Raw genomic sequence first — 26,361 nt, 5'->3', positions numbered from 1 at the left:
CAGAGCATTTAATCACAAGTAAAATCCAGCCCATGTTCTAATAGAGGTGAGACAGTTCCAGCCTCACCATACATCCTTGTGGTACCATATCACTTTGACGTGTGTTGATTGACTTCAAATTGTCCAGATATGCACTTTTCAGAGCCATGGGGGACAGTGGGAGATATACTCAAGGTGGGTTGACTTTTAATCAATAGGATGATGATATTACTTTGTTTAATTCATATGATGGCAGTTTTAAACATCAAATCAAGCAGTTTTTATGTCAAAAAAAGATGGAGGGACACAGGAGTAAACCCCTGCTGCCATCACTTCTGAGTGCATTTCATTGCATGGCAGGCCATCATGATTGGAGATGATATCGTGGGTGACGTCGGTGGTGCCCAGCGGTGTGGAATGAGAGCCCTGCAGGTGCGGACCGGGAAGTTCAGGTGAGTGCCTCACGCATGGCCAGGTTTACCTGCCTGCCTTCCTCCGTGGATTCCTGTGGTGGCCATGTTTTTGTTTTCTTTTGTTGTCCAAAATAAAGGGGGTTACTCTATCCAAATAGAGGCGCAGTGTGTGGGCATCCACTGACTTTTATGTCACTGCCCTCTGAGGACGGGCCTTCTGGAGCACAGAGTGGTGAGGTAAAGCAGCTTCTGATACCAGCTCCGAGTTTCACAACGGGTTTGCATAGGTGCGTAATGTGGAAAGAGAAAGGCTCTGCCGTCCCAGGCTGCAGCCCGCAGCAGGTCAGGCTGAATTTGGGCCGTGCTCCTTCAGATCCTTCGCTGCATGGCCGTGGGTACGCCTTGTGGGCATTCAGCCGGCCTGGCCACCCTCCCTCCCCTCTTGCTCCGCCTTCCCTGTTCTGTGACAGACAGACCCCCGAGACGACAGATTCTTGGTCAGGGATGCTTTGGAAACGAACCTCTGTCTCCAGAGGAGCTTGTTTTCTTTGCTGGGTCAAAGGTCAGCCTGGTGTCAGGCAGGTCGCTGATGGACCTGTTGGGGTTGGGCCCTTGCTGGCCTGGGGAGGTGCCCTGTGGTGACCGGGGTCTGGCTTGCTCAGCTGTCGAGGCTGCCTTAGACGTCGGTGTTGTTTTGCCTCGTTCTGGATGGTTTTGATCGCAGCCATTCAGAGAAGGAGAATTTTGTGGATGCTAGAGAGACATGGTTGAAACATGGTTGAACAACATTTTGTGGCATCTTTCCAAGACAATTCTCCATCATTTTAAATACCCAAGGAGACGCTCTCTGTAAGCACTAGTTTCGTGCCAGTCACCCATCAAGCCCTCGGCAAAGGTGAGGTGGCGATGGGGATATCTGTCTTGCTCCCTTCTGGGTACAGCCACCTGGCCCTGAGTGGAGAGGATGGCGCTTAGCCTGTCTTTTCTTGACGGTATTTAAAATTTCAGACCTTTTGATTGGTCCATTTGCACGGATGTGTACCTGCCTTTGTTACTATGCAGGATGGAAGGAAAGAGCCTTAGCTCAGGTAGGGTAGTGAATGAGCCACCCAAAGGGGAGGCCGTGTGGCAAACAGGTGGCTAGATTCTGTGTGTGTGAAAGCGGGCAGAGACTTCTTTGGCGTTGGCCACTGTCTAGAGCCGAGCTGCCCGCTACACTTGCCATGAGCTACAGGTGGCTGCTGAGCACTTGAAATATGGCTGGTCCAGATTGCCATGGGCTGGAAGTGCAAAATACACATGCGATTTCCAAGACTGGGAGAAAAAGAATGTGGAAGAGCTCGTTCGTAATCTTGTATACTGATGACAGATACTGATACTTTATGTTAACTTTACCTGCTTATTTTTATTTTTGTTAATGTGGCTACTAAAAGATCTAGCTTGCCTCTGCGGCTCGTCAGGGCTCAGTGCGTTTCTGTTCCCGTGTGTGTGCACGTGCGCTGCACCTCCCGCTGCTGCCTGCAGATGGCACTCTCGGCGCACAGACAGCACCTTGGCCGGGGCCTGGCCTGTGGGACAGTCGTAGAGGCTGCGTGCTCTGCGGACCCCATGGGGCTGGAAATCCATACAGGCCCTGCGGCACCCTGCAAGATTCTCTCTGCAGGGGTGTGGACGGCTCGGGCCAGAGAACAGCCTCGGAAGTCAGCTGGCACTGTGGCAACTGGGCCAGCGTCCCTTCCCTCCAGCATCCCAGGTAGCACGCAGCAATTCCTTTAGGGCTGCCCCTCCACCCCTCTGGCCACCTGCGTGAGCCGGCACTAGGTTGAAGGTCAGCATGTCCCATGTCGGCACCAGATGTGAGCTGGGCAGGGGAGGGGCTGTGTCCAGTGGTGAGTGTATCCTTACTGGGTGCCGCGCCTCTCGTCTAAGTGGCCCTGAGTGGCCACACAGGAGCCAAGGGCCACTGGATGGGTCAGCAGGGCCTGTCCTCTGTCAGGGGCCTTGGTCCAGCCTTGGCTGAACTAGGAGATCCAGGCAAGTGGAGGATGGCCTTGTCCCAGGCACAGGTGGCAGAACAGCCACGCAGTGAATGAGCTCCGGGCTCACACCTGGCCGCGGGGCTTCTCTGCTGGCTTGAGGCCAATGGCAGGAATGGGGAGGCTGAGCTGAGTGCAAATTTGGGTGGGGGTCCTGCCAGTCTCTGCTACTGGAAAGGGAGGGAGGCTTGAGGGGGCAACACAGGGCCTCCCGAAGGCCTTGGTGCAGGACACCCCCTCAGGCCAATGTTTGCTGGTTGCATACACACGTGCACACACACATACTTGCTCGCACACACACGTGCAAGATTGTCTGAGGCTATAGCCGTGTTGGGAGTGTGGGATTTGGACTCGCCCATGGCTGTGCGATCTCCCTGTGACCTTTGGTGTCTTCGTTCCCCTCTCCCTCCTGGTTTCATCACAAAATGGCTCAAAGGGAAGAGGATGAAGCCTCAGAGTTGGGGGAGGTCACAGGGTGGCCTGAGCGTGAGAAGGAAGGCTTTGCTGGGCCTGCCCCACCAGGAAAGCTCAGTCTCCTCGCAGGGAAGGCCTTGCGCATTGCCCAGGGGCCGGGGTGCCCTCTGACAACCCCACACGTTGGAGCAGGGAGAGGCTCCCAGGACAGACAGCTTGCAAACATGCCCCCGCCCAGCAGGGCAGCCCAAGCCACGGACAGAGCAATACAAAGCTTTCTTTTCATACCTGCTGCTTGGACATCCAGCCCCGCCAGGGTGCGGCCCTCACCTGGCTGGCAGGTAAAGGCCTTCTGGGCGTTCTCCCCACCTGCCCTGTTCTTGGCACGTCTGACGCCTTGGGGCTGCAGAACCTTCCAGCTTGAAGCCACGAAGCTGCTGCTCCTCCAGACCCCTTGACATCCACCCAGACCTCAGGCCCTGAATGGACCAGGGTGTTTCCTCCATTGGGGGTCCTGTGCCCACTGATGGCAATTCGTGAGCCCAGAGGGTGCTGGCTCCGACGTGCGTCGCTGCAAGAGGCCTTTTCAGATGAGATGGCTAAAGCCTTGCCCAAGGCCACCTAGTGATGTGACTTTGCTGCCACCTTTTGTGTACCAGGAACACCCTGTGCCTGTGGTCAAGCTCTGCAGAGCGGCAGCAGCTCTGGGTGCCAGCCTGGAGGCCCCCTCCTGTCTCCCAGTGACAGGCCTCATCTCCCGTGGGGATGGGGCTGGGTCCAGTCCCTGTGTACTCCCGTTCTGGCAAATTCAGGCCAGGGATGCTCTTCCCAGTCTCGAGATGCCCAGTCTGTCCCCAGTGGAAGAAGAACAGCTGTCAGCACATCTGACAGACCTCTCCTCCTGGGGACATGCCAGGAACAGGACAGTGTCGCCCTAACTGCTCCCCCAGCACTCTCTTCCCCATTCCATGCTGCACACTGCAGCCGGCAGCCTGGTTCTAAGCACATTCGCCGGTATCTCTACTTGAAGGGCCCCATACAAGTCGTGCTGTGTAAATGAGCCAGCTGCTCGGAACCCGCAGTGGATGGTCCCTTATTTGTTATTTACTCAAGGTTGGAAGATGTTTGAGGAGCCCAGGACATTTTTGACAGGCAGTTTGCCCTCTTGGACTTGGCACCCAGGTGCTATTTGCACCCAAGCTCAGCTGGGGCCCAGGTGCCGTTGCGGGCGTTCCACGCAGCAGGGCGGCCGATGGCTCTGGGGTTCCAGCCACCTTGCAGAAGGCTGGAAGATGAGGGGTGCACAGAACTGGACGGTGAGACCCAAGGCTGGGGTGGAACCACCTCAGAGCCCGACTTGGTTGCGCTGAGACTGCTGCCGCCAAAGCATCGCCCATTCACTGGGTCTCCCAACTCTGCCGCCACTCACTTCAGCATTTTTCCTGTAAGAGGCTATGGTTTCTGTTTGGAATGAAATAGAATTTTCTTCTAGTGCCAAGTGATTTTTGAGGGGAGCGAGTGGACCCGGATGTTAGTTTTTCGGCAGTGGCAATGGTCAGAGGCTAGTGTAGTTGGGAACAGGGCTGATTGTCACCAAACAAGAGTGACACGATGGGGCTTGCAGGACCGAACAGGTCCCTTCCCTCCTGTCCCCCCCTGTGCCCCAGGAAAGGAGCCATGTGGAGATGAGCTGTGACTTGAGCAGGCTCTGGCCCAGGGCAGGCCCTGAAGTCAGTCATCCGACTCCACCCAAGAGCCTGGACAAGGGAGGTGACAGGTGGCAGCTCCAGAAGTCACATCTTTGCTGCCTTTGTTATAAAGTCAGCTAAACCTGAGACCTCCTTTTGCCTCCTGTGTGGGGGTAGGATGCAGTGGGGGCGGGGGTGCCAGGCAGGTCTGGGCAGCTCTGTCCACTACAGTGTGTCAGAGGGGTAAGGGGACACCCTGCTGAGAGTCCAGCACCACCCTGTGCTGGGCTGGCTGCCTGCCCGGAGTGGTCTCTGATCCCACAAGAATCTTAGCCGCTTGGGCTCTGCTGATGCCCCCCAGGGCTGTCAGAGCCCACGTGCGGGGGAAGCCCCTCTGAGATCTGGGGACAGCCTCTGGCTGCAGTGTTGTGGCTTGGGATGGCTAGTGCTGGCTGGCGCAAGCCCGTCCAGGGGACAGGAGCGGGAGCCAGTGGGAGACTGCAAAGCTTTTCATTGTTGCTGCTGTTTTTCTAACACACCAGGGAAGGTGCATTTTTGATCTATTGATGGGGTCTCTGATTTCTGCATCTTCCCCAGGAAGAAAAGGTTGGCCTGTGAACCCCTGACCCCCATCCTCTCAGACACATCTCAACAGTTCTTATTTCTGACTGTCACGTGGTATTTGGTTTTCTTTGTGCTGAGGTTTGTCTGTGTTGTGGGCAGGACCTAGGATGTGCCACCCGCCTTTACTGCTCTCTCCTCCCCCCCAAATATGTGTAGAGCAGCCACCATGTGCCAGGCGCTGTTCGGGATGGGAGATAGAGGGAATGTGACAGGGGTACCTGTCTTCCAGGGCTCTTCTTTCTCGTGGGGAGGGGCAGCAGTGACCCAGGGGCTAAACCCACAACCAAGGTCCTTCTGGACAGTGAGCATCGAGGCCCTTTCCTGACGCCCGCTGGCCCACTGGCCGCCTTGCTCACCAGCTCACCGGTCTCTGCACAGCTGCCTGGAGTGGGCGGCCCTTCACGCCCCTGCCTTGCTTACGTCCTTCTTCCTGGGCCTGGACTGCCGCTCCCACCAGGTGTCCTCAGATCCTTGTTCTTCCTTCAGGGCCTGACTCCCCTCCTGGGAAGCTCCTGGGAGAACAGCCCTTCATGGGGTCCCCGAGCCTTGGGCTCAGACCATCTCCCCACCAGACTGGGCCCCAGCCCTCCTTGCCTGTGTGGCCCCTGGCCTGGCAGTGGTCCCTGGGCAGCTGAGCTGACCGCCTGGCCCACAGGTGGTAGGGGTGGGAGGTACGGCCCCTCACCTGTGGGTCAAGGGTCTCAGTCCCATCAGTGTTTGGCCCCTTTGTTTAGCTCATGCATTCCCAGTGGGGGTGACGTTGCCCCCAAAGGGACCACAATTATCCTTGAGGGTTAAAGAAAACCTTAGATGTTACAGTGACTTGTGGCTTTCCAAGGGGCCGTGACGTAGGCAGGATACGGTGCTGGGCACCTTTTGTTTCTGCCTGTCTGAGTGTGGTCCCTGTGTCTCTTTGGGGTCACCCTCCTCCACCCCTGCCCGCCATGGGGCACAGGCCTGGGCACAGGACTCAGGCTTGGCCAGTCTCGAGCACACAAACTCCTGGCCACAGGGATGGGCATGTGATCTGAGTGAGGCCAGTGTGTTGGCCCAGGATTTTCCAGAACCCCTAGGAAAGTGACCAGTGAAACAGAAGCTGAGAAGTACCAGTGGCCATTTTGTCACCCCAGGGGAAACCCTGCCCGAAGGTGAACCCGACAACCTGGAAAGTAGAGCCTAGAGGTGGAGAGAGAGAGCCACTCCTGATACAGTGAACGCCTGGATCCAGCTCTGACTCACTGAAGCTGGTCCCCCGCTGACCTTTTTAGTGGGGTAGGCCAATACGTTGGCATTTGTGCGAGCTGTGCGGCAGCAGCAGGATGGGTCCAGGCAGTCTCCAGAGCTCCCTGGCCAGCCAGCCACATGGGCTTCCTTCTGCCGGGTGCCCCCTGGGGAGCCCGCCCCAGTGTTCTGCTTTCTTTCCACATGTGGGTGATGTGGTGTGCAAGGCCAGGCCCCGCTGCTGCCCTTTGTGACGGCCAGAGAGAGACCTTTGCAGTGGCCTTCAGCTGGCACTGCTGCTGGCTTTCTCCGTGCTCTGGCAAGTGCTGGAGGGGACCTCATTTAACCTCGGAGGAAACTGTCCATGAAGGTGTGTCAGAGCTGTTCCAAAATAGAACGGGCTGCCCGGAGAGGGGTGAGTCCTTGTCACTGGAGATGGCCCGCAGAGGCTGGCAGGCCTCCTGCTGGGAGGCTGAGGAAGGGACTGCAGCAGCTACAGGCCAGGGCTAAATAAAGCCTCAACCCATCGGAGAGTCTGGTGACATTTAACTGGCACCTGTGGGGGTGCCAGGTGGTTTCTGTACCTCTGGTCCCTGGGGCCACCCTGGGAGGGTGGTCCTCTTTCCCCACTGACAGACACTGAGATTTCAATGACACCATTTCCCATTTGCAGATGTGGAAACTGAGGCACAGACAGGGCAGGGGTGTGGGTACTGTCATTCACGACTTGAATCCCACCCAGTCTGTGACCTCCCTCTCTACGTCATGGGCTGTAAGCATCAGAGTGGGAGCCCAGGGGTGAGAACCGCAGGTGTAGATGCAGGCATGTACGTGTGAGTAGCAGAGGCTGGAAGGAAGGACACCCATTGTTAGAGGCTATTTGCTTATGTGTTTGCATCTTTGGGTATCTTCTAAATATTTTATGACAGAAGTGTAACACTCCTATCAGAACAAGAGTTATTTTTTAAAGTACATTTGCATCCCCACCCCATAGTTTTGTGAATTTGGGGGATTCTTAAAAAAGAAAAGCCACTCGAAGGTACAGCTTCATTAGTTTACAAATAGAAACTACCCCCAAGCACCCCGACGCTCCTGAGCCTGTGCACAGCTCTCCCCTGACCCCCGATCCAGCCAGAGCCCTTCTCACACACAACACTGTAAATCCCTGGAAAGAGGCCCCTTCATAATGGAAATGCCCCAGCCCTCGCCCGGCTGGCCGGTGCGTCGCACTACGGCCTCCCCTCATGTGTGCAGGAGCAGTCTGCACCCTCTGAGTGTTTCATCCAGGAGGGGTCAGGGTGAGGGGCTCTGGGCCCTGTGACTGTGAGCCCGATGTCTTCTGTGTGACCTGCCTGCATCATGTGCTGTCCCCTGGGCAGCGGGGCTGTGGCCACATTTCGTCCCAGACTCACACCCAGGTCCCACACACTCACACACACTCATGCGCACATTTTGACCTATGGCAGGGTGGCCGCCAGAGGGAGGGGCCAGGGCCGTTGTCTCTGGACTTTACAGACTGTAGATCAGGATGGGGGCCGGGGGGGTGGAGGGCAGAGGGGTCTGATCAGCCCTAGCTGGAGACAGGTGGTAGGTGGTTGGAAGGTGGACACAAGCCTCCCCTGGCTGAAGGTCCAGGGCAGCCTGGACCTGTCATATGAAGCCACCTGCCCCCGTCATCTGAGAGCACACCTCTGATGCCAGGGGAGGGAGAGGCCTGGTGAGGGTTGTGCAGGGGTCTGTGTCAGCCATCAGACCCACTGCTTTTGAGGATCCCCAGGGAGCCCGCGTCTCCTGTTTTCTCCTCCACATTCTCCCCTGTGTCTCTTTCCTCCTGTCCCCACTCCCTGCCCTTCGTCTCTGCCCTCGGCTTTGCTGTCTCTTTCCAGATCTTTTAGGGTCAACTTTCTCGTTCCCTTCTGTCTCACAATGCTTTTTGTTGGGGCCACTAGAGGGCGCCGTGCTGCCAGGTCCAAGGCAGGCCGGCTGTCTTGGAGCCACAGGGGGTCAGGGGCCAGGATGCACACCCACCCCCTGGCCCACACACACTCGCACGCCCTCCTCTCCCGCAGCTGCTGTGTGTTTCTGCCAGGACTGGGGCAAACTGGCCCTGTGGGTCCTGTCTCAGAGAGGCAGGCCCTGGGAGCTGTTGCAGCCAGTCTTTCCCCAGCTTGCCCACCCCTGGGCTCTCACCCCTCCCCTGCCACCTTTTGTGGGCGCAGGCGGTGAGGCATGGAGAACACGGAGGTGCTGGGGGCCGCGGGTTTCACTGCCAGCTGCAGTGAGAATCTGCTGACAGCCTGGATCCCAGGATTTAAAGCAGGTGGATTGGCCCCACGTCAGCCTCACCAGTGCCTGTTTTCCTTTTCCAGCTGGCAGCTTCTCGGGGGAGAGCAGCCTGAGAACTGTGAGTGCTCTTGGCGTGGAGATCTCCCAGCAGCCCCTGCGAGTGCAGGAGAGGCCGGGCCTCCACTCGAGGAGGCAGCCCTCCAGTTTCTCCAGGCTCCCCTCCTGTCTGTCCCTGTCTGGCCTCCAAGCCTTTGCTCCTCTGGCCCCAACCCCAGCAGCTTGTCTGAATCCTGCTGTCTTCAAGGCCTTCCCTGAGGATGAAATTCCCAGAGGCGTCCCACCTGGAAGGCACTCAGGGGTCCTCCTGTGTTCATGTGGGCAGCCAGGACTGGCAGAGGGGCCGTCTCAAGGTCAAGGGTAAGCCATGGCATGCTGGGGTCTGTGCTGGCTCCCACACCAGGGCCATTTCTCTTGTACCACAAATACATTCACCTCTGGGAGAATTATCTGGCACTCCTTTGAGTTCCCACAGCCTCCTTATTTCCAAACCACTTTTGCGATTTCTAGAAACTCCATATACCCTGCTCTCAGAGCTAGGCCCCATCGGTTCACCCGGTCCCCCGTGAACTCCTGTATATAGAGAAGGATCCAGTCTGCCTCTCCTGGCGTCTCTGGACCCTGTCGGTCTGGAGCACGTCCCCGGCCTTGCCTGGACTATCCCGACACTGAGTTTTGAAGGTTACAGGACAGTGATTTTGTCTGATGTTGCCTCACGAGGAGACCCCCAGGTAACACTTGGGTCAGAATAGCACAGAAGTGACACGTCAGCGCATCACGTCAGGAGACGTCACGTGATCACGTGATGTCAGTGTGCTTCGTTACGGGCAATGCTAATGCCGTTTGATTAAGGTGGTGACTGCCGTCAGGTCGTGAGAAGGCATGGGTTTTCTTCCCTTTGTGATGGATAACTATGTGTGGGGAGATACCTCGAGACTGTGTAAAGTCCCATTCCTCACCCTGCGTTCATCCACCAGTTTTAATGTCTGCTGCCGCTGCTTGAATTAATTATTTCTATGATCATTCCCAAGTAATTCCATCATTTGTTCTTGCATTTGTTATTGGTTTTCTGCTGCGAGGAAGAATGCTTTCTTCTCCCCATTATTTATTTATACCAGTGAGGACTGATGGATTCCTATTTAATTCAGTGGGTAATAATCTGTCACTATCATAATGTATTTTGATGCTCAGAGGAACCCCGAATTGGCCAGTGACTGTCCCTCCAAGTTGGCTCTGTGTCCGGTTCACACACACACCCCCGCCAATCTTGAGCTCTTTCTTACTTTCTGGCACAAGATGTGTCAGGCTCATCGTGTTCTGTCTTTCCCTCAGCCCTGGAGTCAACCATTTCTCCAAGGAGCCATAGTTCCTTAGAGTGGAAAGTGATATTTAGACATGGAGACCAGGGTGCTAGCTGTGCCTGCATTGCCTCTGGGTGTCGCTGCTCTCGGACCCTCTCCAGGGACAGAGGCAGAAAACATACGCATATGCATATGTTTTTGTATACACACGTAATTCCTGCATCCATTTGTGTGTATCTCTGTACCTAACTCACTAAATCAGTTGAAAACCGTAAGTTCATGCCAGTACCTCTGATTCCAGCCCAACACCACAGGACTCCTCCCAGCCTCTGCCTTTGCAAATTTGTCCCTTCCTTTTCCAACAGAGAGAAACCTGGTTTACATTATTCTCTGTCCACTTACTTATTTGCTCAGTCTGCTTGTGTGTAGACAATCCCTGACCTTGCTGGGCTGTCGGGCGCCTGCTCCTGCTGGAGTGTCATCCATCCACCCCCTCCCGCCCCAAAGCCCTCCTTGCGTGGGGCCCTGGTGCCCCTGCCATGTCTGGCTGCCCCAGGCTGTCCACCCACAGGAAGGAAGGAAGCCCCCAGACCTTGCTGGCTTATCTGTCTCCCCACTCCTTCCCTCCCTGCTCCTTGAGTGCAGGGACTGGGGGGTCTTCACCGATTTTGTTGTTCCACCATGCCTTGCACGTGGTGGGTGCTCTGCATTTGTTAAGCTGAGTAACAACAGTCTTCCCACAGCAGAAGGGGTCTTTCAGCTTCCCAGACCATTTTCACATTTAGGGTTCTCAACCAAGCCTTGCAGGTTGTCAGAAAAACTCTTCTGTTTTCTGGGGAGGAAGCTGACTCGCCCGGGGTCGTCCAGCTGGCAGGGGTATTCCATGGGAGTTGCCAGTGTGTCTGGCCCAGTGGTTCCTATGCCACGATGAAAGCCGAGTCACGTGGTGTGAGAGTGTCCTTTGTGGTTGGCAGCCGGTGCTCGCCTGGCCTGGTGGAAGAGGTGTGCTCCGAAGACGGGAGAACCCCAGGCTGAATCCTGGCTCTGCCGTTTACCAGCTGGGACAATGTCGAGCCTGTTTCCTCATCTGGAAAATGCAGTACATGGGGATTAGTCCCTTGGGACAGGAGGAGCTCAGTAAATACACCCCAGCAGGGCTGTCAGCGAGGTCACATGACATACAGTGCAGCAGGGCCCTGCTGCCGGCCCCACGCCCAGGTGTCCAGGGCCTTGCCCAGGGCGGCTCAGCCAGGCCCACACCACTGGGTACAGTCACAGGGCTCATGAATTGGGACGGTCAGGGCACCACCACTTTGAAAATTCGCTCGTATTTCCAAAACACATTCTCCCAGACAGGCTCCTGGCCTTCCCTTTGTGGGGAAATGGAGGGCAGCGCTCAGAAGTGTGTGTGCTTGGGTGGGGTCGGGGGGCAGGGAGAAGTACAGGTGCAACCATGTGAGATTAGCTGCTCATGACCTTGTGGCAGCTGGGCAAAGCGTGGCATAGCACAGGGCCAGCCTCTCCCAGAAGGCTATATGCTTGATTGGAAAAGTGGACTTGTCCTTAAATAGGGCGTCATTGGCTACATCCGGGCCTACTGCGTAGGGAGGAGGGGTGAGACGCATCCCACCCCACCCCTGCCCAGGCCGCTTGCTGCTTCCACCCAGAGTACATCCGAGGCAGCTCAGGTTAGCAAGCACCTACTGTGTGCTCAGCAGTGGGGGGACACCAGGTGAGCAAGATCAAGTGGACTGGACGGTCCCCAGCCCAATGCTGGGCATGCATTATGTTCTGGGGGACCCATTGCAGGGTGCTCAGGGAGAACCTTGTGAGATGCAGAATGCAGGGGTGAGGCACGTGGGCTGGGGGTGGCAGCAGGGACTGTGTCTGCCCTGGTTGGTGTCCTACCCTGTGTGGGCACAGGGCTGAACACACTGGAGGCTCTGAATGGCAGAGTTTGGGGGCTGGGGCTGAGGACACAAGGGGGCTTGGGGTGGAGCCCCCGGAGATGGTGGGCCGGCTGGAGCAGAGCCCTTTGCTGCAGCAGGAATCCCTCGACCTCCGAGAGGCGGCGGGCTGCAGGAGAGGGCCTCACAGCGTGGTCACGTGTTTCAGGAGCAGAAGCCCCTCACGGGGCTGGCTGGATAGCTGCTGCCAGGAGACGGGTATCTCTGCAGTGCTGGGGAGCTTGGCACCTGGGCACAGGGGCTGGATCTGCCTGCGCCTTTTTCCTCCACAGCAGCACCGCAGGGTTTTCTCTGATTTTTTTGAGTCAGCCATACGTGAGGTTGTAAAGAGAGCCCGTGGCAGGGAGGGGGCAGCACTGGCTTGTCAGAAGCTGCAGCCGCCAGGGTGGGAGGCCTGGGCGGCTCTCAGCCTGACCAGCCCTGGCCTGGGGCAGGGGACCGGGCAAGGACCTGGGCTTGAGGGTCTGGCAGTGGGTGGACTCTCTGAGCCACCAGCCGAGGAGACCCTGCACCGGCTGCCTCACCTCTCCGTGCTGGTCTGCAAGGTGCAGCTGCTGCAGCTGATCTTGCAAGCTGTTGTGAGGGCAGGTACAGGTGAGCTCGGCAGGTACAGGTGAGCCCACAATGAACCCTGTCCCCTCTCTCCCTGGTGCCTGACTGAGATCTCTCATGGTTTCTGGCCCTGCCTGTAGCTTGGCATTGACCTGGCTGTATAAAGTAGCAGTTAGGTCTTGCTAATGGTCTCAAATAAAGACTTTTATAGGATCTGGGTATTTTCTCATGGGCCCTCGACTCCGTCTGGAAGATTTCTCTGTAGGAAATGTTTTCTCTTGGTCCTCGGGCTCTGGGACCCACTGCCCAGGTGTGGCTCTCTGCTCCACTGTGTGGCTGTGGGCTGGTTACTTAACCTCTCTGTGCCTCAGCTTCCTCACTGTAGATGGGGGTGGTACTATGTCTCCTTCCTAAGGTTGTTGGTAAAACACTAATTATAATTATAAGAGCAATAGACACAGGTCTGGCTCCACCAGAGGTTATTTCATAGTTTGTTTACCCTCAAAACAACCATATGGGATGGTTAACTGATATTTCAGAGAGGTCAGGTAACTCACCTAAGGTCACAGAGCTGGTAAGAACCAGCCTTTGAACCTGGGGAATATTCTCCACCGGCCATTCTGAGTTGCTCCAGTGTGTGCAGAGTTACCTGTGATCACTGTCCCTCCATTTGTTTCTACACTGTCAGTGCGGTGACTTTTTCATCCGGGTTGGCCTCCAGGGGCACATGCCGGGAAGTCCCGTTGGGTGTGTGTGTGTGTGTGGGGGGGGGCAAGAGGAGCCACTCACAGCAGCCGAAGGAGCTCAGAGCCCCAGGGCTGAGAGAAGGGCTGGCTCAGGATCCTCAGGCTGGGGGCCCCAAGCCCCAGTTCTGCTCTGGTCCCTCAGGGGAACACGGAAGACCAAGGTGGGGCTTCGGGGCCCTTCAGCTAGAATGGCTCTCTTGTCGGTATCAGGGTTCCTTGCAAATTCCTGGGTCGGAGGGAAGGTTCTACTGCTTCAAAAGCATTGAAGAGGCCTGAGGAGCAGTGATCATCTCCAGACACCCCACCCCCACCCCCGCCACCTGTCCTTTACGTGTCCTTTACAGGCGAGAAGGCTGAGTCAGGGGGTGGCACCGGCGCCAGGCCCGTGCCAGCAGCCCACCTCGCGGTTGCATGGACGCGGGCCTGTGTTTGGGCTCCTTCCTGGGTGTCTGCCCGGAGACCTCGTGGGTCTCACAGATGCTGTGTCTGGGGCTGCAGGATCCAGGTGGCCTGTGGGAGTCATTCCTTATGTTGTCCTGGCGGAGTCAGGCAGGAGGGAGAAGAAGGGGTTAACCTGTTTGGAACCTGCCAGTGAAGAGGAAACATCAGTGTTTCCACATGAAATAGTTTAAAATAAACTCCTGTCCGGCCCCTCTGAGGCCACCGCAGACACATCTTGGTGGGGCTGGATCCACCAAGCTCATGAGTGCCTCCTGGTGTCCCAGCTCCTCTCTCTGCAGACCTGACGGAGCCCCTGGACCTGTGCATGGTGGGCAGGGCATGGGCAGGCCCAGGGACCGGCCAGCGTGTCCCAGAGCCAAAGTAGATATGTCCCCGAGAGTTCTGTGAGGCAGGGGCTGGTGAGGCTGAAGGAAGGCAGGGTTGGGGAGGGCAGAGGAGGGGAGCTGGGGAGGGGAGGAGGGCAGGGAGAGCTTTGGTGCCACTTTGAAAGGGACCCTCTGAAGGCAAGAAGTGGGACAGGCCCCATTTGACAGAAGGCCATTGGGAACCTGAGATATTTAAAAACAAATTCTGTGTCACAACTGAGCCCAGGGAATTGGGTTCGATCCAGCAAGGATTGGTTTGGACAGTGGCCCTCGATGGTCATGTCGGTCGTCCCTTTGCTGCTGAGAGATGGGTGGACCAAGCCATGAGGGGCGGGCTGCCTGGGCTGCCAGGCGGTGGCTCGGGCCTCCTGACCTTTCTGGTGATAAAAAACAATAGCCCTCTTTTTAGAATCATCCAGCACTTAGCACTTCCCTCCTTTGTACAACAAGCCTGTAGGTAAATACAATTGTATCTGGGTTTTAAATAAGGAATTTGAGCAGCAGAGATATTCAGTGACAAGCTGGTGGGCCCAGAAGTCGAACCAGCTGTGTCTGACTCTGGAGCCCATGTCTGCAGCACCCTGCTCAGCTTGCCCAGACTCACTGTCCCCACCTGCCCCCTCTGCCTCTCTGAGAGGTCCTGGGAACATGCAGCTGGGGGGTGCCAGGGGAGCCGAGGGAGGCGTTGAGGGTATCAGAGTGCTGCGTCGGTGGCAGGGCTCCTCAGTGTTTCCAGAAGTGGGGATCTGGGTGGGAGAGTTGGCATAAATTGGGGCCACGGAGTGGGCGGCAGGCGTGCCCAGCCTGGAGCACGTTGTGTAACAGGAGAGGTGGGTCCTGCTGAAGGCTGTTGGCACCAGCGCAGCCTCTTCTGCCTCCCTGCCCAGCCCGGGGCCCAGAGCAGACGCCATGAGCCCTTCCACAGTTCCATCAAGAGATGCTATCAAAGGCTCTGCCCATTAGAGATAATGGCTGGGCCTTATCTCACCCACCACACTGCCCCACTTCACAGATGAGGAAACGGAGGCCAGAGAGCCAGGTGGCCAGCGTGGGGGCTGACCCCAGTAGCCAAGCTCCCCATTTTCTGCTCCTGTGGGCCCCTTTTCTGTGCCACTGCCCGGGGGGGCGTGGAAGCTGTTATTACCCAAGACTTTGGAGATGTTAGCCGGGTGTGAGTAATTTAGGCTACGTCGTAAACAAAAGCTGCTGGGCTCATTTTGCCCTATTATAAATGTGTGTGGGTTTGTGTCCCCTAAGACGTGCAACTGCAGAACAGAGACACGGGCTGTGGGCAGGCCCAGGGGCCATGGTGGACGGAAAGACCCTCATGGAACTCCCCAGGGTCCTTGACCCTCTGCTCTGGACTGTGCCCTCTTCTGGGCACCACCTCCCTGATACCCCCTTCCTGGGTGACCCAACCAGATTCTCCTACCCTGGTGCTGAGGGCTGGGCCAACCACACAGGGCAAGAGTGTTTGCTGGGCTCCCTGCCGTTCACTGTCACTTCCCTGGGTCTGTAGGTCTCGCCTCCGTGAGCCTGACCAGCTCTCAGCTTGTGCTGCCCCTCTGCTTTCTGGCAGCATGGTGCCCTGTTGCCTTTCCTTCTCACCCAGTGGGATGTGGGTGTGGGAAAGAGAGGCCTCATGCCACGAGGCTCTGATCTGCACCTGCCCACAGCTTCAGGAGAGCAGGCTTGCGGCTCTGAGCCGCTCGCCCAAGCTGCCTGAGGGGCAAACGGGGACAGGTCTCCCTCCCCTGAGACAGAGAGCCGCACACGGCCGCCCTGAACTGGGCAGCTGCCCACAGAGTCTGCTACTTACTTCCTGCTTCTTGGATCCAGAGGAAACGGGTGATGATGGAGAGATGTGGCCAGGTGTTCCCTTGTTTCAGGGCTCAGGTCTGGGAGAACCTTCAGGAGTGGTCTGGGTGCTTCGCCCCCTTCCCCCCACCCATCGTCCAGAAAGTGAGCCCAGAGTGGCAGCTGACCTGCCACGTTACACAGCTCTGTGGCTCACAGGGAGCCTGGGTCGGCTCACCAGCGCGACAGAGGGTGGCAGAGGAAGGAAGCTCTCCTGAGAAGCTTGTGCCTTGTCCCATGACATTTTACAGCACTTTATTCCTCACAGTATTGCACAGATTGGGGTGTTTTTAGCCTTATGGGATCGGAGAGTAGTACGTTTGCTGCAACTTGGGCAGATAGACTTCAAGGGTAGAGTGGTTGTTATTCAGGGCCTCTTTCTGGGGGAGTTGGGTGGTTTGAGGAAATGAGGGGTGTCCCTGAGGCGAGCTGTGGCTCACTGGCCGTCTTGAACCCGAAAGCCCTGCCCCGCAGGGTACCCCAGGGTGTGGGTTGGGGCACTTATGGGCAGCATCTGCAGTCAGGTATCGTTCTGAGTTCGTGCCCTGCTCGAGTCCCTTTGGGCCTCAGTTTCCCTGTCTTTAAAGTGGGAATAATGAGAGTACTGACCCCGGGTCGGGGGAGAACAGATGGACTGCATATTCTGCAGAAAACATTCAGCTCATTTCTGGTACATACTCGCTACTGTTTTTACTGGTCTTCCCATCAGTGTGATCATTTGGGGAAACTTGGGCCCCAGGATAGCTCTCCTCCCAGTCCCTCGGGCCTGACGGTCCTGCAGTGATGTGGGCTCCTGTGGCTATGGCTGTAGCACCCGTTTCTAGAGAGGTGCTCTGAGTGGGTGAGTGTGGGGCCTGCTTATCAGGCCTCCAGACTCCAGGGGTCTCCCAGCCCAGCAGGGCCCTGCAGCCGATGCACACGCCCCACACTGTCCCTGCAGGTCCACATGGCCTTGTGTCTCCACCAGGTGTGGCCGTGGGGTCTGGTCTCTCTCCCTGTGTCTCTTCCTGCCCTCATGGCCAGGAGGGACCAGGGGAGCCACACACGCAGGGGTCTTTCACCACAGTCTGAAGCCCGGCTCTCTGACCTCTGGAGTCGCTCTGGAGTGCGTCCACAGAGCTGACCCTTTCCCAGGCGCCAAACACCGTCAACCAGCCCAGCTTCGTGCTCCCAGGCTCACTTGCAGGCCTCCATTCTACCCTTTGCATTGAGTGGATTTTTTTCTGGGGACCTGGGCTGCTGTGAGCTGACCTCTCACCCCCACCCACCCACTTTGGCTGCCTGGAAAGCCACTCATGTTTCCCAGAGTTCCCTCCCATCTCAGCAAATGGGCTCTGCAGGCGGGGCCTAGGTGGGGCCCGAGGGCCACGGGGAACACGAGCATCTTCTCCAGCAGCACCTGTCTTGGCCCCTGACCCAAGGGTCTGTACAGGTGTGGGTACCAAGACAGGTGGGTCAGAGTGCATGGCGGTTTGTAAAGGACCCTCATCCCCTCACTGGTCCTGAGCCCACTCCTGAGTTCTGGTCACAGGGTTGGGCTCCAGACCCCCCCAGGAGTTAGAGCCAGATCCCCAGCGCCCACTTACCCCCCAGGCTCTGAACCACGGTGTCTGGGGCTCATGACACTTTTAGGGGCTCATGAAGGTGTTTTAATTTCTTTTAAGATTAGAAGGAAAAAACCCCAAACTTTTAAAATCAAAGAAAATGTTTTTCCCTCACATCAGAAATGCATGATATTTTTAAGGCCCGTGAAACTTTTAAATTATTTAAATTTTTTATATGGAGGAAGGTAGCCCCAAAAGTCATAAAGTGGCCCTAGCTGTGCCCTTGCCTTATCGTATGAGGGCTGCCAGACTGTGGGGACAGAGCCAGGAGTGCAGTTTCCAGGCTCTTGGCCTCACGTGGAAAGTGCTGGCTCGGGTAGTAGATGGCCAGCAACTGTGATTGGATGGCCACCAGCTGTGGCCAGTTGGCCGTCAGCTGTAACCAGTGAGCCATTGGCCACTAATATAACTGCTGTGGCTATGCTAGCAGCAAATGGGGGCTAGCAAGAAGATGGCGGCTGAGCTAGCAAGCGGCGGAGTGTGGATTGCAGATTGCAGAGAAGTGGACAGCAGGTTTCAGAGAGTGTGGCTCCTGCCTCCTGTGTCTCCAACCCAGCCGCCAGCGAGACTACAGTGGTGTGACTCCCCTAGCTATGGCTCCATGGGTGTTCCTTTTTGGCCTCACCATGTCCTGTGTTCTTATGTGGGGAGTGGGACCAGAGACTCCGCCTGACACCCCGTATGACACATGGTGCAGTGAGCAGCGTACGGTGCCGACCAAAACTTTCCGACGGGCAGTGGAGCAGTTTGTGCGTATGAACACCCAGTCTCTGGAAGACCAAGAGGAGCAGCTGCTGGAGAGCTGGACCCCCGTGGAAGGGTGGGAAGACGTGGACGGTTCCCCAACCAGCATAGGCCGGAGAAAGCGAAGGTCGGTGCAGCCTTGTGGGCTGGGAGGTGCTTGCTGAGGCAGCGCAGATGCAGGACTTGTAGTAATAGGAGGAAACGCTTGCTGAGTCCTCCGTGGGAGATGAGGGTGAGGTCAAGGTCGTCCCTCACCCCCAGGACAGCCCTGGTGAATGACTATGGATTATGGGGAATTGCCTTCTATCCCTAGTTTAATGGACCGCTTGACTGTTTGCTTGGGAACTTACCACCATGTAGTGGAACTGGTGGATGTTTGCTTTTGTGTCTCGACAAGCCACCATCGAGAATATGTAAGTGCCTTGACTGTGAGCCGCTGTTGTTCCAGCACAGTGCCCTGAGAGGCCCAGAGAGAGTGGCGGTGCCCTAAGAACTCTGGCTGAGCCCAGGAATTCTGGCTGTGCCCAGAGAGAGTGGCAGTGCCCTGAGTGAGAGCTCTGGCTGTGCTTGGGGAGACTGGTGGTACCCTAAGAGCCCAGGAAGTCTGGCTGTGCCCAGAAGGACTGGTTGGTGCCCTGAGAAACCCTGGCTGTGTCCAGGATATTGCATTCACCTCCAGGCTCTTCGCACAGGGCCCCTCGCGGAAGACACTTGTCACGTAGATTGTGAGAGGGGACCCTGTAGGGGTGGATTGTGGGGACAGAGCCAGGAGTGCAGTTTCCAGGCTCTCGGCCTCACGTAGAAAGGTGCTTACTCGGGTAGTAAATGGCCATCAACTGTGATTGGATGGCCATCAGCTGTGGCTAGTTGGCCGTCAGCTGTAACCAGTGAGCCATTGGCCACTAATATAACTGCTGTGGCTACGCTAGCAGAAAATGGGGGCTAGCAAGAAGAAGGTGGCTGGCAAGCATGGACTGCAGTTAGCACGGCGGAGTGTGGATTGCAGATTGCAGAGAAGTGGACAGCAGGTTGCAGAGAGTGTGGCTCCTGCTTCCTGTGTCTCCAACTCAGCCACCAGCGAGACTACAGTGGTGTGACTCCCTTATCTATGGCTCCGTGGGTGTTCCCTTTTGGCCTCACCATGTCCTGTGTTCTTATGTGGGGAGTGGGACCAGGGGCCCCGCATGACACCCTGCATGACACATGGCGCAGCGAGCAGGGTACGGTGCCGGCCAAAACTTTCCGAAGGGCGGTGGAGCAGTTTGTGTGTATGAACACTCAGTCTCAGGAAGACCAAGAGGAGCAGCTGCCGGAGAGCTGGACCCCCGTGGAGGGGTGGGAAGACGTGGATGGTTCTCTGGCTAGCATTGGCTGGAGAAAGCGAAGGTCGTTGCGGCCCTGTGGGCTGGGACGTGCTTGCAGAGGCCCTCACCCCCAGGTTGGGAGGACTTGGAGCCCTCGCCCTGTGGAAACGGCACACATTGTGAGGCCAATGCCCAGCCCTGGAGAATGACTGGACTATGGGGAATGGGCTCCATCCCTAGTTTAATGGACCACTTGACTGCTTGGGAATGTACCACCATGTAGTGGAACTGCCAGATGTTTGCTTTTGTGTCTCGACCAGCCGCCGTCCAGAATACGTGAGAACCCTGGCTGAGCCCAGGAAGTCTGGCTGTGCCCAGAAGGACTGGTGGTGCCCTGAGAAACCCTGGCTGTGTCCAGGAAGTCTGGCTGTGCCCAGAGAGGGTGGCGGTGCCCTGAGAGGCCCTGGCTGGGCCAGAGGAGACTGGTAGTACCTTAAGAAGCCCAGGAAGTCTGGCTGTGCCCAGAAGGACTGGTGGTGCCCTGAGAAACCCTGGCTGTGTCCAGGAAGTCTGGCTGTGCCCAGAGATAGTGGCGGTGCCCTGAGAGGCCTTGGCTGTGCCTGGGGAGACTGGTGGTACCCTAAGAAGCCCAGGAAGTCTGGCTGTGCCCAGAAGGACTGGTGGTACACTGAGAAACTCTGGCTGTGCCCAGGAAGTCTGGCTGTGTCCAGGATATTGTGTTCACCTCCAGGTTCCTCGCACAGGGCCCCTTGCGGAAGACACTTGTCGCGTAGATTGTGAGGCGAGAGCCTGTAGGGGTGGAGTCTGGGGACAGAGCCAGGAATGCAGTTCCAGGTTCTCGGCCTCACGTGGAAAGATGCTCATTCAGGTAGTAAATGGCCATCAGCTGTGGCTAGTTGGCTGTCAGCTGTAACCATTGAGCCATTGGCCACTAATATAACTGCTGTGGCTATGCTAGCAGCAAATGGGGGCTGGCAAGAAGATGGTGGCTGAGCTAGCAAAAGCGGATTGCGGCTAGCACGGCGGATTGCAGTTAGCAAGTGAGGTGGGTTGGCAGAGACAAGTGGATGGTGGGTTGCGGATCATGTGGCTCCTGCTTCCTGTGTCTCCAACCCAACTGCCGGCGAGACTATAGTGGTGTGACTCCCCTATCCATGGCTCTGTGGGTGTTCCCTTTTGGACTCAGCATATTCTGTGTTCTTATGTGGGGAGCAGGACCAGAGACCCCGCATGACACCCTGCATGACAAGTTTCATGCCTGTCTGCACGATAGCAGAGTAGACCCGGGACCGAGGTGGGAAATGCCTGAGCTAGTGAGGGGCACTGAGGCTCAGGGCCTCCTGTGGGCTATCACTGTGGTCCTGCCGGTGACGTGACCTCATCCCTCAAGACAAGCTACATGGGCTTCTTAGAACACGTGGGGTTGGTGGGGACTTTCTAATATCTGTACAAATTAGTGATGCCAGGCCCTGGCCCGGATGGGGTGATAGTCTCTTCACCCCACATTCCCACCCTGGGGAATGCCTGCCTCCCTGAGGAGTTGGGGTGATGCCACCATCTGCTTGGTCCCTGCCCAGACAGAAAGGAAGCAGCGAGGGGCTTTGTGGGGCTCGGCCAAGACACATCTCCAGCTGACACTCCTGAAGCTGGAAGTTCTTGCAAGCAGGGGACTGTGTCACCAAAGGCCATCATCATGCATTTGACCTCTCGACCTTCTCTTGGTGCCTTGTGACCCAAAGTTAGATTAGACCTGAAGGGCATTGAGGCAGCGGGGCTCAGGGCTGGTGCTCAGGCCTCCACGGAGGTGTGGCTGCCTTCTGTGGACTGGTTTCCACAGCACCAGACCGTGAGGCTGAGCTACAACGTGACGTCTCTCACTTACTGAATTACATCTTTACAAGTGTGTTCACAGTGGCCCAAAGAGGTGGGAGGCCCATCTTTCTTAAATCCTCCTTCATTGTCTTGTTCCTGGGCTCCTTTCCTGATGGCCTCCCCGCTCTGCCCACCCCCTACTCCCCCCCTCCCCGTCTGACCTCCCCTCACTAGCGGAGTTGCTGTGGGCGTGTCCACCCTGCATTTCACCGTTGGTGTCCAGCTACCTCCCTGGATGATGCATACCCCAGAGGGACCAGAGTTCATGACTGACTTGATGGGGACACTGCCTGACACCCCCCGCCCGCCGGTCCAGGCCAGTCTGAGACCCCAAGCCCTCACTCTGAAATCCATACCTGCCATCCTGGAGTCATCACACCAGTGGGACAGAGCAGGTGCTGGTGACCGTCTGCAGAGATGCCCCAGGAAGGCGAGGTCTGGGGGCCCCACAAGGGCCAAGACCTGGGAGCGGGGCCCAGGGAGTCTTTCTGGGCACAGGGCCTTCCTCTCAAGATGGACATCCTGGTTGTCAGGGCCGCTCCTGGCTTGGAACTCAGGTGCTGGCAGCGAGCGCATACAGGGTTTATCTGGCATTTCTCCTCTGCCAAGGGGTCGGTTTAGTGGGGCCTGTCTGGGCCCGAGCACAGTAGCCCACAGAAAAGCCATTTTTACCCTGAAGAACTCTATTAATTCTAGTTTTTATGTTTTTGACAGTGCCGCCAGTGGTTTTCTTTTTTTCCTTTTAAAAAAATTAATGTAATTTTTCTAATTATATGAGAAATGCATGCCCTCTTTGGAAAATACAAAAAAAAAACACAAAGGAGAAAATAATCCACGATCCCACCTCCCAGAGGGAACCACAGAGCATTTTGTTCTGCCTGTTTCTTTAAAAATGCAATTATTTATAAAGCATCCTACCCAGAGAGTTGCTTGCATCTGAGCAAGTTCCCATATTGGGGGCATGGTTGTGCCGTCAGAGAACCAAGGCCCCCTGGCTTACCAGCCAGGCCCTCCAGGGTGGAGCCTGCTCAGGAGGCGGCCAGCCCAGCAGAGCAAGAGGGCAAGTTGGAGGCACCCTGTGTCCGCCCTGGGCTGTCCTGAGAGCTGGAGGTCTGGGCCAGGCACGTGTGCCCCATCCATCACCCACCGTGGAGGCCCCCCACCCCTGGGTGCAGAGTAAAGCTGGATCGTCCCGTTGCGTCTCCTGGGAGTGGGGTGGCTACCCCTCTTACTCTGGAACCCCTGGGTAGGAGGAACTGAACCCAACATGAACATTCCGTGGCTGTGGGTGAGCCTGCTCTGTGCGTGCAAGTGTGTATGTGAGTGTGCGCATGAGTGTGTGTACGCACACTCGGAGGATGAAAAAGGCTTCAGCAGATATGCTGTGGTTTTTTCTTATGTTTCTAAAAATCAGTCCAGATCCTCAGGTGTCGTGTGGGTCTGTAAAGCTGTAATGCGGGTCTATATCATCGTTCTGCGTCCCGCAAAGGGAGGCGGGAAGTTCTGTCGGGGAGAAAACACAACCCCTTTTTGCTGTCATTAGGAGCACATTACGTCCAGCTATGGACAGCGGTCATCACAGCGGGGGACACAGTCTGCAGGGGGGGTTTCTGCAGGAGCAGTGTGGGGTGGGATGGCTGCACCACTGGACCATCACCCTCTCAGTGACCTTGTGCGGCCGCTAGCAGACAGGGTGTGGAGGGTGGCTCCGTGCTGCCGTGACCCAGAGCCGTTCTGGGTGCTGAGCCCCTCATGGGATTCAATGGCTGTCAGCTACCCACATTTACTTACTGAAGGTCTGCTCTGTTCTGGGCCCCTGCCCGGTACTGGGACTCCAGATAGTTGCTTGTATTCTGAGCTAAAGAAGACTGAGCTGTTTTGTTGTGCGTGTGACTGAGAAGTCCAGAGTCATCCTAAATGCTTCCTCTTTTGTACGCTGTGTTGCCAAGTCTTACTGTTCTCCCTTGAAATATTTCCAGTCAGAGCCCTGTCTACTCACCGTCACTGGCCTGGGTCCCTGTGGTGACCTCCCGTACCTGTCAGGACACTCAACCAGCGGTGGCTTTAACCACCAGGGTTATTATTACTTTTTTTTTTTAACTTTTTCGTTTGAAAGGATACATCGTCAAGTTGAGTGAATACAAAATTAGGTCTGAAAGAATTGAAAACATACTCAGACAGAACCGTAGACACGAATGATCGTGGTAGCATTATTTATAATCTCCCCAAAGTGGAAACGACCCAAATGTCTGTCACCTGATGACCGGCTGGACGAAAGGTGGCCTGTGCACACAGTGGAAAGTTACGAAGCCACAAAAGAGCAGGAGCCACTGACACGTGCCTCAAGGTGAAGGAAGCCTGGAAACATTATGCGAAGTCAAAAGAGCCAGACACAAAAGGCCACATATTTTGTGGTTCCATTTATAGGAAATGACCAGAATAGGCAAATCTAGAGAGACGGAAGGTAGATGAGTGGTTTCCAGGGGCTGTCGGGTAGCCAGGAATGGTGAGTGACTGCTTGCTGGGTACAGGCTTTCTTTTTGGGGGGACAGAATGTTCTGAAGTTCGTGGTGATGGTTGCATAACAGTGTGAATGTGCTAAAGGCTGTGAAATTGTGCACCATGAATTTTATGTTACATGAATTTTACCTCAGTTTTTTAAAAGTGGCTGTTTATGTGTCCACATTGCTGGGGCCTTGGAAGACGCCCGTGCTGTTGAGGATATGACACTGAAGCGTCCTTAGCTTCATGGTAAATCTACCCCTGCTTAACATGCTGGCTTTTCATTCTCTTGTTTGTTACCCTGTGGTATAAGATGGCTGCCATGGCACCAGCTGTCACGGTCACCTTCAAGGCAGTGCCTATGAGCTTTCCTCCTGTGAGTGTCCCTTTTAAATGGATGCAAAAGCTCTCCCAGAGGGGCTCCCTTCCCTAACAGACTTCTAGTTACATTTCTGGAACTGGGTCACATGGCCATGCCTGACTACAGGGCTTCTGGAGAAGGAAGTACCTGGCCAAAGGCAGTGGCATTGTCACAGCTGGCTTAGCCAGCCATTATTCTCTGCCGAGCAGTGGGCCCCATCCTGCCTCAAACAAAACTGGGGGAATAGCAGCCAGGAAGCTAGCTTTTCTGCCTCTGTCATACCCCCATCCCGTCCTTCACACAGCAGCCAGGCTAGTCTTCCAGACGTTCAGCTCTGCCGTGCCACTCCCCTGCCCACAACTATTCAGCGGCTCCCCACTGCCTTCCAAACAAGGCCAAGCTCATTTTCTCCATTGTCTAGAAGACTTTTCTTGGCTGGCCTCTGCCTATCCAGCCTTAGCTCCACCAAGGCTGTGGGCCTTTGCAGGGACGATGACGATGGTGACAGCAGCTGGCACAGAGTGAGCACTTCCGCGGGGCTGGATGCTGGGTGTGGATTCCCTCATTTAAAACTCACAACCAGGCAATGCATTCACCCCCAGTGTACAGATAAGGTACCTGGGCACCGAGTGCTTGAGTAACTTGTCCGAAGTCACGTGGCTGGCAGTGACAGCAGGGGTGCAGGTGCAGGCACGTGGGTGACGATGCTGATGAGGATGGTTCACAGCTCCCATGGCAGAGCACTGGGTCTGGGCCAGGCACATGGCTGAGGGCACTGCTGCGTCATTTCTTTTCATCAGAAGCAGCCCCAGGGGTCGGCGTTGCTCTTCTCAACTGATACTTGAGGAGACTTCAGCTCTGAGCCGTGAAGTGTGTTGCCCGGGGTCCCAGAGCTAATTGGTGGCAGGCGGGCTTCAGACCCTCGCCCTCTGGCTGTGTTCTTCCTCAAAACCTTACTGTCCCAGGCACCAAGGGACAAAGCCTGGAAGGACCTGCAGGGGCCCCCACTGGGAAGATGGTGGTGTCCTCCACATCCGAGGCCTTCCCAGGCTCCTGCGCCCCCTCCCAGGATTCCACTTCCCTGACCGGAGCGCCTCACAGGAGCTGTGCGTGTCACTGAGCACAGGCCCCTGTACCTCGCCCCTCCCTAGCCAGCTTTGACGGTGCCACTGCACCCAGTCTGTCCCGCCGTCACCCTCAGCCACGAGTCCATCCCATGCGGTCTTGACATGGCCGCTACCCCCCAGCCCCACCTCCCCAATGTCCCCACCCTGTCATTCCATTCTAACTCTTTGTTCCCAGGTGTGTTAGGTCTTCTTCATAGCAGGTTTAGGTACTTACCATGTTCTGGTTAGAATTTGGCATTTGACATTTCTAGTTAACATTACACCACGCGTAGTGTGCGATTTTTATGGTCTTTTAACTTTTTCTATACTTTCCCTCCCTCCCTCCTCCTACCCCCACCTCCATCTCGGAATAATCTGTGTTAACCTGCAGTGCCTCTTTCTCTGCTTGTGAACACACACATGCGCACACACACATGCGCACGGTGAGGCCGCTATCGTCTTGTTTGTTTTTTAAAAAATGGGATCATACTGTTTTCCTTTGCACCTTGCTTTTCCCACTTCACATCCCGGACACCCCGAGCCCACGGCAGAAGCGCTGGCTCATGCCTGTGATGGCCGAGCCAGACGTCCTTGGTGGGCGTGTCCCCGTTACTCCGCTAGTCCCCTGAATGGCTGTTTGGGCTATTTATTTCCTTTTCATTGTTTTGGTTAGAAACAAAAAAATTTGCTTTGTTAAGCTTATTTTCATGTTTTAACACTGTTTCTCGCTTAAATGGTTTGAACTTCAGATTCTATTAATGACTCTGTTAATTCTATGAATGTAAGTCTTGGTGGAGGAAAGAAATTTAGTTCTGGAAGCGTCCACAGCTTGTCCTCCCCAGGTCGGGTTTGAGCACAGAGGTGGGTCAGCCTCTGTCC

General features: G+C 56.2%; 1 protein-coding gene across 3 annotated transcripts in view; it reads left to right on the top strand.

Moving 5' to 3' along the window:
- LHPP (phospholysine phosphohistidine inorganic pyrophosphate phosphatase) overlaps positions 1–26,361 on the top strand; it is a 111,922-nt gene that overhangs the window by 41,729 nt on the left and 43,832 nt on the right. For all 3 annotated transcript variants that reach the window (XM_074338832.2, XM_019742214.3, XM_074338831.2), the window contains one exon: positions 340–431. In XM_074338832.2, coding sequence (XP_074194933.2) covers positions 340–431 — 92 coding nt within the window. The remainder of the gene's footprint in view (positions 1–339; positions 432–26,361) is intronic.

This window comes from Rhinolophus sinicus, chromosome 15 (assembly GCF_057876585.1).
Source record: "Rhinolophus sinicus isolate RSI-liver-muscle chromosome 15, RSI-T2T, whole genome shotgun sequence".
In the NCBI taxonomy this organism is placed as follows: Eukaryota; Metazoa; Chordata; class Mammalia; order Chiroptera; family Rhinolophidae; genus Rhinolophus; species Rhinolophus sinicus.
Note: the sequence above shows the minus strand (reverse complement) of the source record. Positions and strands in the feature narration are given on the sequence as shown.